The 18,911-nt window shown below is 43.5% G+C and overlaps 1 protein-coding gene across 1 annotated transcript in view; it reads left to right on the top strand.

Moving 5' to 3' along the window:
- The first annotated feature begins 1,529 nt into the window (after nucleotides 1-1,529).
- PODXL (podocalyxin like) overlaps nucleotides 1,530-18,911 on the top strand; it is a 63,726-nt gene continuing 46,344 nt past the window's right edge. The window contains exons 1-2 of the mRNA XM_043967566.1: nucleotides 1,530-1,994; nucleotides 2,090-2,537. Coding sequence (XP_043823501.1) covers nucleotides 1,530-1,994; nucleotides 2,090-2,537 — 913 coding nt within the window. The remainder of the gene's footprint in view (nucleotides 1,995-2,089; nucleotides 2,538-18,911) is intronic.

Below are 18,911 nucleotides of genomic sequence, written 5' to 3' on the forward strand. Positions count from 1 at the left end.
AAATGGGCTACACAAGTACGATTACGTAAAAAAATACAATAAATGCTAAAAAATATTGGTTGAGGGGCAGCTAGATGGCCCAGTGGATAGAGCACCAGCCCTGGAGTCAGGAGTACCTGAGTTCAAACCTGCCCTCAGACACTTAACACTTACTAGCTGTGTGACCCTGGGCAAGTCTCTTAACCCCAATTGCCTCACTAAAAAAAAAAAAAAGAAAAAAATTGGTTGAGTTTGAAATTTGGCACATTCTTTTGGCGAAGTGGAGCTGAGAAGCAAATCTGCTGACATAAGGAGGCAGGGATTTTTTTTTTTAACCATTAAAGTCACATATGTACACAGAATTAAAGGGAACATCCTCTATCCTTCCTATGTGGTACCTGGAAAATGAGGCCAGAATGAGCCATGCAGAAACTTCCTGATAAAAACAAGCCTGTCAGCTAGTTCCCATGCTCAGAGCCCAACAGCCCGGAAAATAAGACACTGCTCCAGGTCTTGCTGCTTTTGCACAGATGGGAATACCTAGATCAAACCCCTGAGCTCAGAGGATTTGCAAGGCTCCTGGACCCCTGGATTAAACACATCTCTATCCCATGCCTGAAGACACGTCATTTATCCCCTTATCTATTATACCCCATATCTAACAACTACCCAATCTCCCCTCCAGCTAGTTATCTTGGATTGCTCAAGGAAAAAAAATACGTAAAACTATTGTCCTTTATTAATTGATGAAGATTTCCAGGCCCTAACCTATTATCATGGCTAATGGAAATGCAACTTCCTTCCTTTCTTCACCCTATCCACACCACTAGGATCCTTTCCTGCCCACTTGAATCTCTTAGACCACTTTATTTGATTTGACCTCTCTCTTTGACTTGATCCTCTATACTCTAATATACGCAAATACTCTAACCTGTATTAGAGTTATTTGGATATATATATATATATATATATATATATATATATATATTATCCTGGATAGATAAGTTCCTGGTAGGTATTGACTATGTTAAATTCAATCCTCTCCTCTCCTCTCCTCTCTCCCCACCCCCAACTCCTTCCTTCCCTCTGTCCCTCAGTGCTGGGAGTTTGCATTTTGAGTTTTGAATCCCCTGCCTACAGCACGCTGTATTACATAATAGTTGTTTAGTAAATGCTTGATGATTAATTGATCTTTATCTCCCCCCCTCCCCCAGTCTTAGCTCGGTTCTCCGTTGGATGTATGTTTAATAAATGTTTGTTGAATTGAATTGGGGGAATCATATGCACCGGAATCTCCCTTTCTATTTTGAAAGGCATTAGAAAGCCTTGCTTATTTTCTGACGTTTCTTTAGCTGACTTTTGGGGCAACTAAGTTCTATTTACCTGTAAAATTCAACTTTACAATTTTCCTTCAGGGAGGGCGTGTGGAACACTCAGAAGTTAGTGTCGATTTAAAAAAAAAAAAGCCCTACTGTTTACTCCTGGCTTTGGTAAAATTTATCCTTGAGGTCCCAGGATGCATGTGTATTCTACTGTGATTACCCACGGGTATGTGTTTGCGAGTCGTTGACTTGGGTGTTTTATGCACAATGTTTAAGATGGTTTACGGCTCTGAAGAGAGTGCTTCGGTGGGAGCTTATAATCTAGCTGGTACGGAGGAGTTAGCCAAAAAGGACCATCCCTCCCGAGCACATGCACAGGAGAGCAGATCATTCAGGAGGCTGGTGCAACGTGTTCTCACCACCTGTGCCCTTGCTACCGGCTCCAGCCAGACACACGTGTACTCTTCCAAAGGGTTAGGTCCCGCAAGCCCTCTCCTCACCAACCTCCAGCACACAGTCGCAGCCCCCCTCTCACTCCGGGAGGGGGCCCCTAAGCTCCCTCGGTCTCTCTCTCTCCCGCTCTCCCTCCCCTCCCAGATCCTCTCCTCTCGCCCAGGGCGGAGTTTCCTCCTTCTGCTCATTGTTCCAAACCGGAGTGCCCGCCCAGCCCCGCCGCCGCCGCCGCTGCCTCGGGCGGCTCCTGGGGGGAGGGGAGGGAAAGGGGTGTGGGAAGGGGGAGGGAGGGACGGGACCTACGTGAAGAAGCGCTCTGTAGCCGCCGCCCCCAGCCCCAGCACTGGCCAGCCCGCCTCCGTTACGGCGGCAGTCAGTTCCCTCAGGCTGCCCGCCGGCTGCAAGCTCAGCTCCCGGACTGCGCTGCGCACCCAGCCCCAGCTCTGCGGCAGCAACAGCAGCAGCAGGAGGAGGAGGAGGAGCAGGAGCAGGAGCAGCGGAGAGCGGAGCCGCTGAGCAGTCGCGGGGAGCCAGACGCGCGGCACCCGGCCGCGGGCATCCAGAGCAGTCGCGCCCCCCACCGAGCCGCTGCCCGGCGCCGCGCCGGGGACAGCCAGAGCGGAGCCCGGACCGCGCTCTCCGGTTCCGAGACCGGAGCCTCTCCATCCAGCACAACTCCCGCAGCCACCTGCTCCGGAGGCCCCGGCTGCGAGGACAGGATGCGCTCGGCGCCGCTACCGCCGCTGCTGCTGGTGCTGCTGCTGCTACTGCCCAGTGGATTGGGTGAGTGCGTGCTCGGCCCCGGCCCCTGCTTGGCTGCTGGCCCTTGGCCGGTCCTCTTCTCTCCTCCTCTGGGGACTCGTGGGAGCGACAGACCCTTCTTCGCCGCCCCCTCCCCTTTCGTCCCCTAGCCTTCATCCCCCATGCCAGCCTTCGGGGTGTCCAGGCAGGCGTGCAGGCGCTCGCACCCCACATGTGAGCAGCGTGCTGGGAGCGCCCTCTTGGCCAACCCCTAGGAGACTGGACCGGCGGTGGCGACGGCCACGCGTTGAGCCCTGACCTTGGGTCAACCTGAATCCTACAGCTTCAACACGCCCCACCCCCGCCCTCAAGAAAGCAGGTGCAAACCTTTGCGAGTGTGCATTAGGGCTGCCCATCGCGGCCAGCAGAAAAAGGCCTTTGGGGACTGCACAGAGGGGCTCTAGAGCTGATGGAACTAGCTGTTCGGGGGCCACTCCAGTGCCTCTAGGGATTCATCTTACCCATTGGTTTCTCACCTCCTTCCCTCCAATCTGATCACTTTTCTTTTTGTGAGCTGGAAGCAACCCCCCCCCAAAAAAAAAACCCTCCTAACTGACGAACCTGGAGGGATTGAAAAAGCAGAGGCAGGTGGGGAAGGAAGTTCCTAAGGCAGTTAGTTACCTGCAGCAAGAAGGCCTATTAAAGTACCCCATCATAGTCATGGAGCATGTGGGTAGTAGGTGGGTGGGTAGGTGACGGGGTCGGTTGTAAATAAATTTAGGTTCGGTGATTGTGGCTGGCCACTCAGTCAAACATCCAGAATGCTGCCCGTAGTGAACATGTGAGAGCTCTCCTTCGAGGAACAAACTCCATTAGGAAGTAGGGGCCCCCCTCAGTCCCAGACGTGGGGCTCTCCAGGCTCCCATACACACAAAGGAACTTCGTTCTTGCAAAGCTGTCGGGCCCCCAGGAGCATTGAGAAGCCTTGCCCTGCCCCTTCCCGCACCTCCATCGTAGTTCTACTTCTGTTCTGGGGAGTGAATGCAGTGGAAGCCTGATGAAAGCTGGGGGGAAGCCGAAGTGATCCAAACCGGAAGAGATCAAGTTAGCACTGGGGCATCTTTCTTCACTCGAGGGACACATAAAACCCATCCTGGGCGCCCACCTGGGTGAAAGGTTTGCGATTTTCCTTCCCAGGGGGAGAAGAGCAATTAAGCTGTCTTACCTCTCCCTCCCCCAGAGCCACAGGGAGCGTGGTGACACAGCAGGGGAAGAGGGAGGAAAGGACAGAGGAAAGAACTGGAGTTGATAGGTGAAAAATGTTGGCTCGAGAGAACGATGAGGTTGTAGGCTTAAAAAAAAAGAGAAAGCAACAGCAGAGACTCTCAGGTCTGGGAATTCTAGCTAAATTTTAGTTAAAGAAAGGGGCTTCCGATTGTTGAGGTTCCTAGCCACTTGCATCAGTTAGGCATGAGTGGGAAAGAATGAGGGAAGCTTATGTTCCTTCCACAGCTGACAGATTCTCAGCAACCCTCAAAAAAAAAAAAGATGTCCAGTTTTGGGGTGGTGATTTTCAGTTAGCCCCGGGATTTGTATGCCTGGAGTATTGGAAGCAACAGTCGTGGGCTCCAGAGGGGTGGAAAAGGCTGCCTGAGAAATGCTAGATATTTGTCCTTTCTGGGTGACCTTGGGCCAGTCAGTCAGCATCTTTGTGCCTCAGTTTATTACATTTTTAAAATGGGACAATTGCCACCCTTGCTGCATTTTGCTAAGACCTGAGGGAGGCAGAGATACGACTTGGTTCCTGCCCTTCTAATCTGAGGGTAGAGGGGATAAGATATGCAGACTTCCTAACTCGGTGCAAAAAGAGATGCGGCTAGTGCTGTCAGACTTTGAAAAGCGAGCCGCTGCATCCTACCTTGGGGTCTCGTGTAGGCTATAGTTGTTTCATCCTCAGTCTTTCTCAGCTGTAAAATTGGGGGTGATAGTGATTGCCCTGCCAATTTGAAAGTGTTATTGAGTGGAGCAGATGAGAAAATGCTCTTGAAAAACCCCTGAAGAAAGGCATAGTTGCTGCACAAATGTCAGCTGATGTTACCCTTACTGTGAACAGTAATGATAGTGTTTCTCTTGACCCGAAATATCCATCTCCAGATAAGACATGTGGATAAGGTGTCATTATTGCCCACCTCCTTCCCTGGAGAACACACAAAGTCAAAGTGTTGGATGCAGGGCGATTCACTGGGGAAGAATGGTGGGGAGCTTTTGGGGGGATTGGGAAAGAAGACTTCATGAGAAAAGATAATTGGGGAGAGGGACCTATTGAATGCAGTCTATGTGGGGTGTGAAACACCCTTGGTAAGGTAAGGGGACAGCAAAACCTTTTAGAAATGTTATCTTAAGGTTCTGTCTGTCTGTCCCCTATTTTGTCTGCAGTGGGGATGGTTGGAATACTCATTCCTGTATTGGTAGGAAGAAAAGGGAGAGTCTGGAAGCAGTACCTCCTTACCTGCTAGTGGAAACAGCTGGGAGCTTTGTAGGGTGGCAGGGAGAAGGGTGTGGCTGCAGTAAACTGGCCTGCTTTGGCCAAGGCATCCACATGAATCCTTACTGTGGGTCCTGTAAGAAGATGGAGCACAAGTTTAATGGTCGAAATGATTAATACCACCTTTCTGATCAAAGTAGAACGGATTCTTTTATTTGCAGACACAGTGTCTTAAAGGTACAGGTCTCCTTTATGAAGCTCATCTTGTATCAGTTTGGAGACATTTCCTAATTTATAGCAAGCACTTGGGGTTTTCTGGGGTAGAATGAAAGGGTAATGGCAGTTACCACTCCTTATAACAGAAAATTTTCATGCTGAAAATTAGCCAGGCAGGCAGTGGGACTGTTCATATATAGCCACCATTTAACCCCCACACTGGGACAGATAGGTGGCACTGAATAAAGTGCTGGCCTGGAGTCAGGAAGACTCATCTACCCTGAGTTCAAATCTGGCCTCTGACATTTAGTGGCCATGCAATCCTGGGCAAGTCACTTAACCATATTTGCCTCCCCTTCCTCATTTGCAAATGGCTAGCCACTCCAGTATCTTTGCCAAGAAAACCCAAAATGGGGTCAACCAAGAGTCAGACAGGACAGAAAAACGGCTGAAAACCCATACTAGCCCCGATGAAACATGAAAGACCCCCTAAAAGGGCTCTGAAATCAAGGGTTCAGAATGATAAAAGGTGGGTTGCCCCAGATTGCATCAATTAACAGGTATATAATTAGCAACTGCTCTGTGTCACAGACTTGTGGAGCTGCAGACAAAAAGAAAAAAACCAGCCCTGAGGATATTGGTAAGGTGTATACTTGCCCCTTCTCCTCAAATTGGAAAACAGGTTGAATAGAAACATAGAGCCGGGGCAGCTAGGTGGCACAGTGGATAAAGCACCGGCCCTGGATTCAGGAGGACCTGAGTTCAAATCCGGCTTCAGATACTCTACACTAGCTGTGTGACCCTGGGCAAGTCACTTAACCCTCAGTGCCCCGAAAAAAACAAACAAACATAGAATCTTTGGGTGTAGGAGTCTTTCCTCATCTAGTTAGTTACCCTCTTCCTATTATGGGTGAGGAAACAGAAACATCCATCCAAAGAGGTTAAGTGATTTCTCAAGGTTCCATAGGCAGTAAGTTTCTGACTCTAGATTTGAACCTAGGTCCTATTGACTTCAGATGCAGTGGGTTTGGTATTTTTTTTCCTACACACTACACATTGGATTGAAACCAAAAAGTCTTCTGATTCCACTCTATTCTCTACCTTTTGGGGCATTTGGGATGGGATACTTGCATGCAGTCAATTTGTCTAGAGGAAGCATAAAGCTTGTTCCCAGCTCTGATGATATCCCAGGCAGTAGGGTCCAAAGAAAAGATCATTTGACTAAGAGTAAGACTTGGTTCCAGCACCTACCCTTACTTAGCTTCTTTTATGGTTTCCTTCTTCAATACTGTTGCCTTTTTTCAATATGAAATGGAATCATATTGAAAGGGACATTGAGTCCAACCCCTTATTTTACGAATGAGGAAACTGAGCCACAATGAGGTTTAATAGACTTGCTGAGGGTCCCCAGGATTAATAAATGCTTGAGGCAGTATTTGAACCCTGGTCTAGTTAACTCCCAAATTCATGGTTTTGTTCACAATAATATATTGCCTTTCTAGATGTTAGACTCCTTCAATATTTTAAAAATTCTTGTCATTCAACAGTTCAGAGATTTCCCTAACTCTCACTTAATGAGAGAGCTTCATGAGTTTATGGTGGGCCAACCCAGCTATCCATATGCCTGGTCTGATTGTGTTGCCCATTCTGTAGACCCGACAGTGTTTGCCCTCTGTTTGCATAGTTTTTCAGAACACAAGGACGTTCTCATGCCTCCTAGAAGCATTGAAGTAAGACCTAAGCTGGATCACCATACTTAGCCCAATGACTTACATAGATACCAGAAATATTTGCATATGAACATGACCTGATAGCAGTTAGCCTGCTAGACTCAATAAGTATTTTTTAATTAATATTTTAAAAACATCACATTTGTTTCCCAGTATTCCTTTCTTTCCTAGAGAACCTGTCACTTATGACAGAATAGAAGGGGAAAACAAGTTCAGAAAAACTTAAGTAAAACATAAAAAACCTGACAGTATATGCCTTCTCATATCTTGTCACCAGGGCCGAAGCTAGCCATTTTAGTGTCGCAGCATACAGTTTCATAAGGGTTTGGTTCTTGTTTTTTAATGAGATGCACCATGATTTAGTCACTGTGCTAGACTGTCATAGGACTGTCCACTGATGAGAAATGGGTGGGCAGGAGTTAGGCATTTTTATTTCCTCCCCTACCTCACCTCAGCCCCATATAACTCTGCCTGGTTTCCAGTCAATGACGTGAGACTACCTTTCTGCTTGTATTTGTATTCTCCTAATTTAACTTGGTGCCTGATACATTGTAAGTGCTTAATAAATGTTTGTTGATCTACTGAGATTAAATAAGATAACATAAAGAACTTTATAGACCTTAGAGCACCATCTAAATATGAGCTATTATTCATTTTCTACATTTATTCAAATTGTGCTAAGGGCAATTTAGGATGTGAGGGAGAAATTAAAGATGTATTTGGGCATAATTGGGTTGGGTTTCCTAAAGGGAATATATTTTTTCCCCTGGGTTTTGAAAAATGGAAAGTTTGTAGCATGCATAGTAAACAGTTTGGTGTAAGCAGGGCACTGAAATTTTCTAGGAAGGAAGGCAGGCAGGTGATAAGCTAAACTAAGTGCTTTACACATATTAGCTCATTTGATCTCATAACTACCTCGTGAGGTGGCTGCTGTTATGCTTATTTTAAAGTTGAGAAAACTGAGGCAGACCGGTTCAATAACTAGCCCATGGTTACCTAGAGGCTAAGTGTCCGAGGCTAAATTTGAATTCTGCTCTTCCTGACTCCAGGTCCAGCTCTATCCACTCTACCACCAGCTGCCATTTTTGAGCCCAAAGACGAGTTCCCTTTCAGCCTCTTGGACTAGTCAGTTATTCCTGCTGAGTTTCTCCCGTAAAATAGTTTATACCTTCTACCTCCTAGTTACTGTGACTGTGTAGTGAGAAGATGTATGCCAGTCAATAAACATTTATTTAAGTGCCTAGTGTGTGGGAGGAACTCTCTCCTAAGCCTTGGGCAAAATACTCCTTCCTTCTAGGAGTTGTGCTTATTGGGGGGCAAAGGGAGATGATCACACATAAAAGAAAACTGAAAAGTACTCTTCTTTAGGGCTAATGCCCAGTGGGGAGTTCTGGAGGAGTAGGAAGTGAATGGATTTCCACTCAAAGAATGTCTCTTTGTAAACCTATGTAAATGTAAACTACAGTATAATGGTGAGGGCATTCCCGAGGAGAGAATGGGGAAGAATTGGATTTGTAAAGGGATGGAACTTTTAAGGGGGGTTAGGGGGGCTGGGGGAGAGGATGCAGCTGGGTCCTGAGAAAGATGGGACCACTAAGCCTAGGAGGTGATGACTGAGGGGGATAGCAAGTTCGATTGAGGGAGGGAGTCTCCTTGATGGAAGGGTGAGATGTTCTGTTTGTGAGATGAGCAAAGACACCTTAGATTCACCAGCCCAGTCCATCAATTTACAGATGAAGAAGGTTCTCAGAGATCAAAATGGCTTGTCCAACAAGACACAGATAGTAAGTAGCAGAGCTAGGGCTGAAAGTTAGGTTGCTAATTCTATTTATAACCAGGAACTCAAATGAACTAAGGGACTTCTGGGAGAGTGAGGATATAATGAATAATATTGTGTTGGTTGGGGTGGTGGAGAGATCTCGAAACAGCACCATACTTACTCTATCTTTTGGGGCCTCACTTTTCCTAACTGTCCACTGAGCAGTGTTGGACTTGTTTGTTCAGTCATTTTTAGTCTGTGTCCCACTCTCCGTGACCCCATTTGGAATTTTCTTGGCAGAGATACTGGAGCGGTTGGCCATTTCCTTCTCCAACTCATTTTACAGATGAGGAAACTGAGGCAAACAAGGTTAAGTGACTTGCCCAGGGTCACACAGCTGGTAAGTGTCAGAGGCCAGATTTGAACTCTGGAAGATGAGAATTTCTGACTCCAGGCCTGGCACTCTAACTACTGCACCACAAAGCTGCTGAGTGCTGGACTAAATGTGCTGAGGCTTTGGTTTATTCTCTAGTGTGAAGGCAGGGGCTATGATGGTCAGATGACAATTTGGGGAGCAGCAGTAAGCATCAACCCAAGTGGTAAGGGGATCCAGTGATCTGAAAGCAACACAATGAAAGAAAATTCCCTAAGCCCAGAGGTTTTGCCTTTAGGTAGGATCCAGTGGCTGAAGGTGGTGAGTAAGTTACATAGTAACATTATTCTCAATACCTTGTACTGTTCTGTTCCTCTTGGGCCTTTCCTACTAAAGAAACTAGTATTTGATCTGAGACTTGAGTTCCCTGCTGGGTGGGGCCTTTCATTTGATCCTCTTTGGGAGTTGGGAAGATTGGTGGGGTGGGGGTGGAGTGAAGGAACATCAGTTTAGGATTAGGGAGGAGGGAGGCCTCTTCCAAAGGGATTTTTTGCAAATATGAGTTGTGCATCCTGGGCTGCAAGGTCTGCTCACAAGCCTTCCGGCAGTGTGTTTCCCTAGAGAGCAATTCTCCCAGTATTATCTTGGTACTTTGGAAAGAGTACTGGCTTTGCAAACTTGACCTTGGATTTTCTCCCAGTTCTATTTTATTCGGCCTGTGACCAAGGGTCTTAGTTTCCTCATTTGTAAAATGAGAGCAGACTATATGACCCCTAAATTTTGGGTGTTGTGTTTTTTTTTCCCGAGGCAATTGGGATTAAGTGACTTGCCTAGGGTGACACAGCTAGTGTCTGAGGCCACATTTGAACTCAGGTCCTCCTGAGTCCTGGGCACAAGCTCTAAGGTTTCTCCTTGCTCTAAATCTAAATCTGTGATCCCATATAAATGCAGGGTGTCTGATTGAATTCCTTGGTCTACTGGTTTTAACTGTTTAGAGCCAAGCATATCTATAGACCACAAGCCTATGACTCCAAGGTTAGGCCAGAATAAGATGGGGGGGGGGGTGGTCATCTAATTAGCTGGTACCTGTGGGCCTAACCACCTGCTCTGGTACCCTTGAGTAATTGACTTGTCACCAGGATGTCATGCTGGTCTGCTTGGATTAGTCAGTAATTACAATTGAAGCCAAATGTAATTGTGTAATTAAATTTATGTTGTACCTCTTACACTCCCCCCCCCCCAAAGCATTTTTTTTTTACCATGTGACTCACTACTGAAAAAATGCTCTGTTTCAGTCCTTATTAGCTACACCAGGAGTAGGCTGGAGCCAGCTGAATTGAAGTGATTGGCAAAGGCTAGAAATCAGGGCTTGATTTCTCACTTTGTTGATTGTCTAGACTTAATAAAGTGATAGGAGGAGGAAATGTTAATATTTTTAATAATACAGATTCAATTTAAAAGGACACTGCACATTAGAGTTAGTTTTCCATCACATTCCTGGCTATCCCCCTAGAGAAATGGCTTGTCTGGCTTGTCTAAGATTCTGTCATCTCCAAGGGAGATTGCCATTTCATTCAACACCAAGAAAGCAGTAAGGCGGTTAGAATCTGGAAGGGGATCTCAGACAGCATTTTACTGTTGAGAAAACTAAGAGAGGTTTAGTGATTTGTCCCCAAGTGTTAACTATGTGTGGCAAGGGGACTCGGCTTGGAACCCAGGTAGTAGGTAGAGTGCTGGGCTTAGAGTCAGGCTGACCTGGATTCAAATCCAGATTCTGATGGTTACCAACTGTATTGCCACCTTCCTGATCCTTTGTTTGGTTGTTTTCAGTTGTGCCCTACTCTTTGTGACCTCATTTAGGGTTTTCTTGGCAAAGAGACTGGAGCAGTTTGCCCTTTCCTTGTCCAGTTCATTTTACAGATGAGGAAACTGAGGCAGGCAGAGTGAAGTGATTTGCCCAGGGTTACACCTCTAGTAATGGTCTTAGGCTTCTCGACTCCAGGCTCTGTGCTATCCATAGCGCCACATAGCTGCCCTTCTTATCCTTTGTTTCCTCATTTGTAAAATGGGAGTGATTTTTGTCTTTCCTCCAGTGTCGTGAAGGTCAAATTGGAAGATGTGTGTCAAGTGCTTTGCAACTTTAAGTACCATAAAATCCTCTGTAAGAGGAAGCAGAGGTGGTAAGAGGGCTGGGCTAAAAGTCAGGGTGACCTGGATTCAAATTCTACCTATGGGTCTCATTAGCTTTGTTACCCTGGGAAAGGCACTCACTCAATGCCTTAGTATTAGCTACTAAGTCTTAGATCAGAGGCATCTAACACTTGGCCACCTTGGGGCTGCCAGCACTCTTTATGTGGTTTTCCCATTCAGAACATGGCCACAGGGATTCCTATGTACCAGCTGTCCATGCCTGTTTCTGGTTGAGTTTGCTCATATTAGTTAGCTACCATGTTGTCTCAGGGTAACCAGTATGGGAATAATAAGTCTGGATGAAGGTCATCCCTGATCATATGGGCCAGTACTAGTTTTCTCACTTCCCAGGATAGGAGTCTGGTCCTGAGATTTTCCCTCCCCACCAACTCCACCACTCCTATTGAATTGGCATCATTGGCATCGTGAAGGAGAATCCAAATGTGGGGAATAAGCATTTATTAAGCACATTCAATGCATAATAAGAGCTTTCATTTATATAATTCTTTAGGGCTTGTTAAGCATTTTACATATGTTAACTTTCTTAACCCTCTAAGGGGGCTTTCATCCCATTTTATGGATGAAGAAATTGAGGATGAGAGCTATTAAGTGTCCACAGCTTGTTTTTAAACTCTTGTCTTCCTGACTCCAGGTCCCACTGGAAGGGCAGGACCTATGTTGTCACATCCCTCTCTGTGGGTTACTTTGAGATTGTAAATTACTTCCTTCAGGGATAGCCTTTCTGGCTCCCCAGTAACTGAATTTTACCATAATATTTCTGGTGGGAAACTGAGACAAAGACCTGTCTCTTCCCTAACTTACTAAGCCCCACAAAGGCTAAAAGAGAACCTTCATCCCTCTCTGTCCTGGACTGAGTGTAAGAGACTAGTAATCTCTCTCTCTGTGTCTGTGTCTGTGTCTGTGTCTGTGTCTGTGTCTGTGTCTGTGTCTGTGTCTGTCTGTCTCTCTCTCTCCCTCCCTCCCCCCCTCCTAACCCTCAATCAGGGTTCAGTAACTTGCCCTGGGTCACACAGCTAGTTAAGTGTCTGAGGTCAGATTTTAACTCAGGTCCTTCTGATTCCAGGACCAGTGCTCTATGCATTGTGCCACCTAGCTGCCCTACCACTAGGGATTTTCAAAAGATTTTTTTCTAGGTCAAAAAACCAGTCTTATTCTCTTTTCAGACTAGAGTGTGCCATTTTGGTTTTGAATTCCAGTTTTGATTTACATCTGACCAGGGGCAGCTCATTTTCAATCAATCTCAATCTCTCTCTCTCTCTCTCTCTCTCTCTCTCTCTCTCTCTCTCTCTCTCTCTCTCTCTCACACACACACACACACACACACACTCACACTCACACTCACACTCACTCACACACCCTTCACAAAGATATCCAAGTCTTATAACAATGAATGAAAAAGAAAGGGGGAAAAGGCAGTTCAGCAAAAAACTAACTCAACATGTCAACCAAATTTTACAGTATGTAAAGTTTTACATCATTTGTCTCCTACCCTACAAAGAAGAGAGGTAGTTGCCTTCTCATGTGGGTTCCTTCCTTAAAAGTGGGCGAAAAGGATATTACATATATAGGGACTGCTGGTTTCCTGTGTGCCAGGAGGGGGCTGGAAGCTGTGTTCTGGTCTGAGCAACCTAGTATCTTCATGATTCTTTAAGACTGTCTGTAAAATAACCAGAGTAGTTTCCCTTTATCCTCAAATGGCTTTTCTCTTAATGTGCTTCCTGGAGGTCTCAGTTGTCCTTGGTGAACTGTTATGCCTTGCTTTCTGAAATAATTGGTCAGTAGCCAGGATGTGGAGATGGGTTCTGCAGGACTCATGTGACGGTGATAGATATATTTCTTCTTTTCTTTAAGCATGTCCAGTATATGGACATTGGGTCTTTATGCTACAGTAAAATCTTATTGCAAAAGGATGTACCATGCACTTTCTGGTTTTGGGTTTGTTTGGTTTTTTGCCCACACTCTGCATCAGTTCATACAAGCTTTCCCAGATATTTCTGGTAACTATCCCTTTTGTCATTTCTTATGGCATAAAGTAGTCTATTAGTATACCATATTTTTCATTTTGCTTTATTTTCTCAATTTATTTTCACTTCCCACTCCCTCATTTAAGCAATTCTTTTTAAGAAATAGGAAAAGTAAAGTAAATTTCTGTAGCCAGCAGGTTCAAGAATGCATGTTTCTGTGTGTGTCTTAAATCATTACTTCTCTGCCAGAAAGTGGGTAGTATAGTTCATTCATTATCAGTTTGAGGGAATCTTGACTGGTCCTTGCATTAACTAGATTTCTTTGTTTTTCAGAGTTCTTAAAATTTTAAATTTTTTTTCACTTAAAAGTATCTTCTTGGTTGGGTGGGGGAATTGGGAAATCTTTAAACAAACACTACATATTCAAACAAAACAGATTCCAACATTGGGTATGTCCAAAAAACAAGTATTTCAATCTGTATCCTGTATCTATCACTTCTCCATCAGGAAGGAGGTGGTGGGCAGCATGCAGTGTGTCATCAGTGGTTCTCTGTAATCCTGGCAGATTACTGCATTGATTGGAGTTCTTAAGACTTTTTCAAAGTTGTTTTTACAGCCTTGTTATCATATATTTTTTCTCCAGGTTCTGTTCACTTCACTCTGTATCAGTTAATATCAATCTTTTCTGTACACCCTCCAACATTTGTCTTTTTCCCTTTTTTACCATATTTGCCAATTAGATGATGCCCACAACTTTTCCATGATATTTCTTAAAGTGAATCATCTGTCCAATATGTGAATCTTTATTTCAAAATTCAAGACACATCAAATTCTTTATGAGTTGCTGTGGTAGAAAACCAACCTGGTTCTGATCATCTTCTAGGTTATGGGCTAGTTTTTGGACAACAGAGACAGAGTCCCATTAGGGCCATCCTCCAAGCCTTTACAACCCAGAGTAGGGTCTACATAGCCTTATCTTGGCATAGCATATCTTGGTATAGTCTTTGAAAACCAGGACCACCTAGAGTGAAGCTCTAGAGTAGGGCTTTATTAGCACTTGAACATATGATATACTATGTAATCTATCTAGTCCTTTCCTCTCAACTCTCTCCCTCTCTCCCAATACATATTCATCTCTTTTTTGGGATGTAGCAGGCAGTCAGCATTAATCAAGTGCCTTCTATTTATTAGGCACTATGTTAAGTGCTTGGTGTGCAAGAAAGGAAGAAAAAATAAGCCCTTTCACTCAAGGATCTCTGTCTAATGGAGTAGACAGCATGCAAACAAGTGTGTGTGTGTGTGTGTGTGTGTGTGTATATATATATATATATGTATATAAAATTTTATCATTTGGGTAAACTGAGGCACTGAGGTGCTGGGCTTGTGATGAAAGCCTACCACCACAAATATATTGCCTGCCTCTTCCTAGCCTTGTCTGGTTCCTTAATATCAGCTTTACTAATCATAGGAAGTATACTGGGTTTGACCTAGCAGTACTCCCAATCCAAGCTGTGCCCATTGGCCACACCCAGTCTCCCTGCTGTACCACCCTTTTGCATTCTCATTCTATCTCACAAATTGACTGGCTCTGTGTTTCCTTGGGCTTAGGGTTGCACCCCATCCGCCAATTGTAGTGGCAGGAAAACCATGCCCCTTAACATAGTAAGAGAAGATCTATGAGAACGAGGCGGCATTCAGAGAGTTAGGAGTTGGGGAATTGGAATGGTTCAAGGTTGTTGGGAGGGCACTTGGAGAACTGGGTTCTGGGAGCTTGGGGGGTTATGGTTTAAATATTTAGTGATCAAAATATGGGCGTTTTAAGTGGTTTGTTTTTAAATGATTACTCTTAAGGTTTACAGAATACTTTCTTTAAAATACTATTTTATTTTATTTTTTCCAATTACATGTTAAGATAGTTTTCAACATTCATTTTTTTTAAATGAGGCAATTGGGGTTAAGTGACTTGCCCAGGGTCACACAGCTAGTAAGTGTTAAGTGTCTGAGGCCGGATTTGAACCCAGGTACTCCTGACTCCAGGGCTGGTGCTCTATCCACTGCACCACCTAGCTGCCCCAACATTCATTTTTATAAGATTTTGAGTTCCAAATTTTTCTTCCTTCCTCCTTCCCTTCCCTATCCTAAAGCCAGAAATCAATCTGATATAGGTTATACATTACAATTGTGTTAAATATATAGAAATATAGTCGTGTTGTAAAAGAAGAATCAGAACAAAAGGGAAAAAAACACAAGAAAGAAACAACAATAACAACAAAAACAACAGCAGAAGTAAACATAGTATGCTTCAATCTGCATTCAGACTCCATAATTCTTTTTCTGAACATGGAGAGCATTTTCTATCATGAGTCTTTTGGCATTGTCTTGGATCATTGTATTGCTTAGAAGAGCTAAGTCTATCATACTTGATCATCATACAATATTGTTGATACTGTGTACAATGTTCTCTTGGTTCTGCTCATTTCACTCAGCATCAATTCATGTAAATCTTTCCAGGTTTATCTGAAATCTGCTTGCTCATAATTTCTTATAGCACAATAGTATTCCATTACGTTCATAATACCACAACTTGTTTAGTCATTCTCCAACTGATGGGCATCCCTTCAATTTCCAATTCTTTGCCACCACAAAAAGAGCAGCTATATATATTTTTGTACATGTGAGTCCTTTTCCCTTGTTTATGATCTCTTTGGGATATAGACCTAGTAGGGGTATTGCTGGGTTAAAGGGTATGCACAGTTTTATAACCTTTTGGGCATGGTTCCAAATTGCTCTCCAGAATGGTTGGATCAATTTACAACTCCACCAACTTGTTGTTCCAATTTTAGTGTTCCACTTTTTCCACATCTTCCTCAACATTTATCATTTTCCTTTTTGTCACATTAGACAATTGGATAGGTGTGAAGTGGTACCTCAGAGTAGTTTTAATTTGCATTTCTCTAATCAGCGGTGATTGAGAACATTTTTTCATATGACTGTAGATAGTTTTAATTTCTTCATCTGAAAACTGCCTATTTATATCATTTAACCATTTCTCAATTGGGGAATGACTTGTATTCCTATATATTTGATTCAGTTCTCTCTATATTTTAGATTTGAGGCTTTTATCAGAAATACTGGCTGTAAAAATTCTTTCCCTGCTTTCCTTATAATCTTGGTTGTGTTGATTTTGTTTGTGCAAAAGCTTTTTAAATTTAATGTAATCTACTCAAATAGGTATAGTAATATACTTTTGCCCTGGGGGGGGGGGAGAAGGGAAGGAGGAAAGGGCAGATTGGGGGAGAGAGCAGTAAAAAGCAAAACACTTTCAAGGAAGATGAAGATGTTCTGCATTATTGCACCAGTATGATATATTGAATTGCTTGATCTCATAGGGAGGGTTGAGAAGGGAGGGAGGAAAATAAATTTAGAACACAGAATTAGCTCAGGGACCTTGATCTCATTGGAGTGGGCTCATGGAGGGAATAGCTTTCATACCCAATTGGGAGGAGCAATCTATTTGACCCTGCAGGAAAATAGGAGAGGAAGAGGACAAGGAAGGAAGGGTGAAAAAAAGGGAGTGCAGAGTGAGGGAGAGGATAGTCAGAAGTAAGGCACCTCTGAGGAGGAATAGGTAAAAAGAAGATAGAGTAAATGTCATGGGAAGGGAATGGGATGGAGGGAAATAGTTATGATGATTGACTATAATGGCAAAATGTATGGTACCTACTTTGCTGGGCTTTTGTGAAGAAGATTCTCTGTCAAGCTTAAGGTTGATGTAGAGGTTGTGATGAACAGGATGCTATGGGGAAAACCTGGAGAGACCTACATGAGCTGAAGCAGACTGAAATGTACTGTATACAAAATAACAGCAATAGTGGGGGATGATCTGCTGGGAAGCATGTGGTTATTTTCAGCAAGGCAATGATCCAATGTAACCCTGAGGGACTTATGAAGATTGCAGCCCATCTGCAGAGAAAGAACTGATAGTATCTGAAAACAGATGGAAACACATGTTAAAAAAATTTTTTTTTCATTTCCTCTTTGACAATTCCTTAATCTGAAGTTCTGGGTTTTTTGACTGTTTTCTCTCACAACTAGCTAATATAGGAATGTTTCCATGACTACTCATGTATAACTTATTTTTAATTGATTGAGTTCTTGTGGGTAGGGGATGGAAATGGAAGGGGGAAGAGAAGTTGGAACACAAAGTTTTTAAAAAATTGATGTTAAAATTTTGTTTTTATATATATTTTGGAAAATAAAATTCTATTCAGATTTTAAAAAAAATTATTAAAAAATAAATAAATAAAAGACATAGGGGCAGCTAGGTGGTGTACCAGCCCTGGATTCAGGAGTTCAAATCTGGCCTCAGACTCTTGACACTTACTAGCTGTGTGACCCTGGGCAAGTCACTTAACCCTCATTGCCTAGCAAAAATTATTATTATTATTATTATTATTTTACAATAAAAATAAAAGACATAAAGACCAAAAAAAATTTAATGTAATCAAAACTATCCATTTTGCATTTCATAATATTCTCTGTCTCATCTTTGGTCCTGAATTCTTCCCCTCTTCATAGATGTAACAACTATCCCTCCCTTTTCTAATTTGCCTATGGTAGTACCCTTTATGTCTAGATCATGTACCCATTTTGACTTTACTTTGGTGTATGGTGTAAGATGTTGGTCTATGCCTAGTTTCTGCCATACTGTTTTCCAGTTTCCCCAGCATTTTTTGTCAAATTGTGAGTTCTTATCTTGGAAGCTAGAGTCTTTGGATTTATCAAACAGGAGATTGCTATATTCATTTACTGCTGTTTTGTGTGCCTAACTTATTCTACTGATCCACTACTCTATTTCTTAGCCAGTACCAAATAGTTTTGATGGTTGCCACTTTATAATACAGTTTTAGATCTAGGCCACCTTCCTTTGCATTTTTTCATTAATATTCTTGACCTTTTGTTCATCCAGATGAATTTTGTTATTTTTCTAGCTCTATGAAATAATTTTTTGGTGGTTTGATTGGCATGGCACTGAATAGGTAAATTAATTTAGGTAGAATTGTCATTTTAATTATATTAGCACAGCCTACCCATGAGCAATTGATATTTTTCCATTACAGAATACTTTCCAACAGTTCTGAAGTTGTTAGTACAAGTGTCACTATCCCCATTTTATAGATGAGGAAACTGAGGCTCAGAAAAGTTGAATGAATGGGCCAGAATTTGAACCCTGATCTTCTTACCTAAGTGTCCAGCATTATTTCTGTGTGATTCTGGGCAAGTCATATAGTTCTGAGTCTGCCTTTGTTCTTTGGAAAGATGCAAATTTAGGTTTGGGCCACTCAAGTGGAATGGACTGCCTGGGGCGAAAGAAACCTTAATGGAGGTTTTAAAGCTGAAGCTATAGATAACTCCTTGTACTGGGTTTGTCTCAGTGTATTGAGATACTTATTTAGTCTGATCTATTTTGAAATTCTGCCCTGCATCTCTATGGCCCTTCCAAGTCACTCACAAGAAAATTGGAAAACTCTGCTCAGGTCTCCTAAGGACAAGCTATGTGACAATCCCAACCAAGGTCTCCCCCCACCCCCCAATTTCCCTGTGTTACAGAATACCCTCTGGGAGAAGAGCCAGAGCTAAGTAAGAGAAGCCATTTTCCTTTTCCTCAGATCATCAGT

The sequence above is a fragment of the Dromiciops gliroides genome, chromosome 5, assembly GCF_019393635.1.
Source record: "Dromiciops gliroides isolate mDroGli1 chromosome 5, mDroGli1.pri, whole genome shotgun sequence".
Lineage (NCBI taxonomy): Eukaryota > Metazoa > Chordata > Mammalia > Microbiotheria > Microbiotheriidae > Dromiciops > Dromiciops gliroides.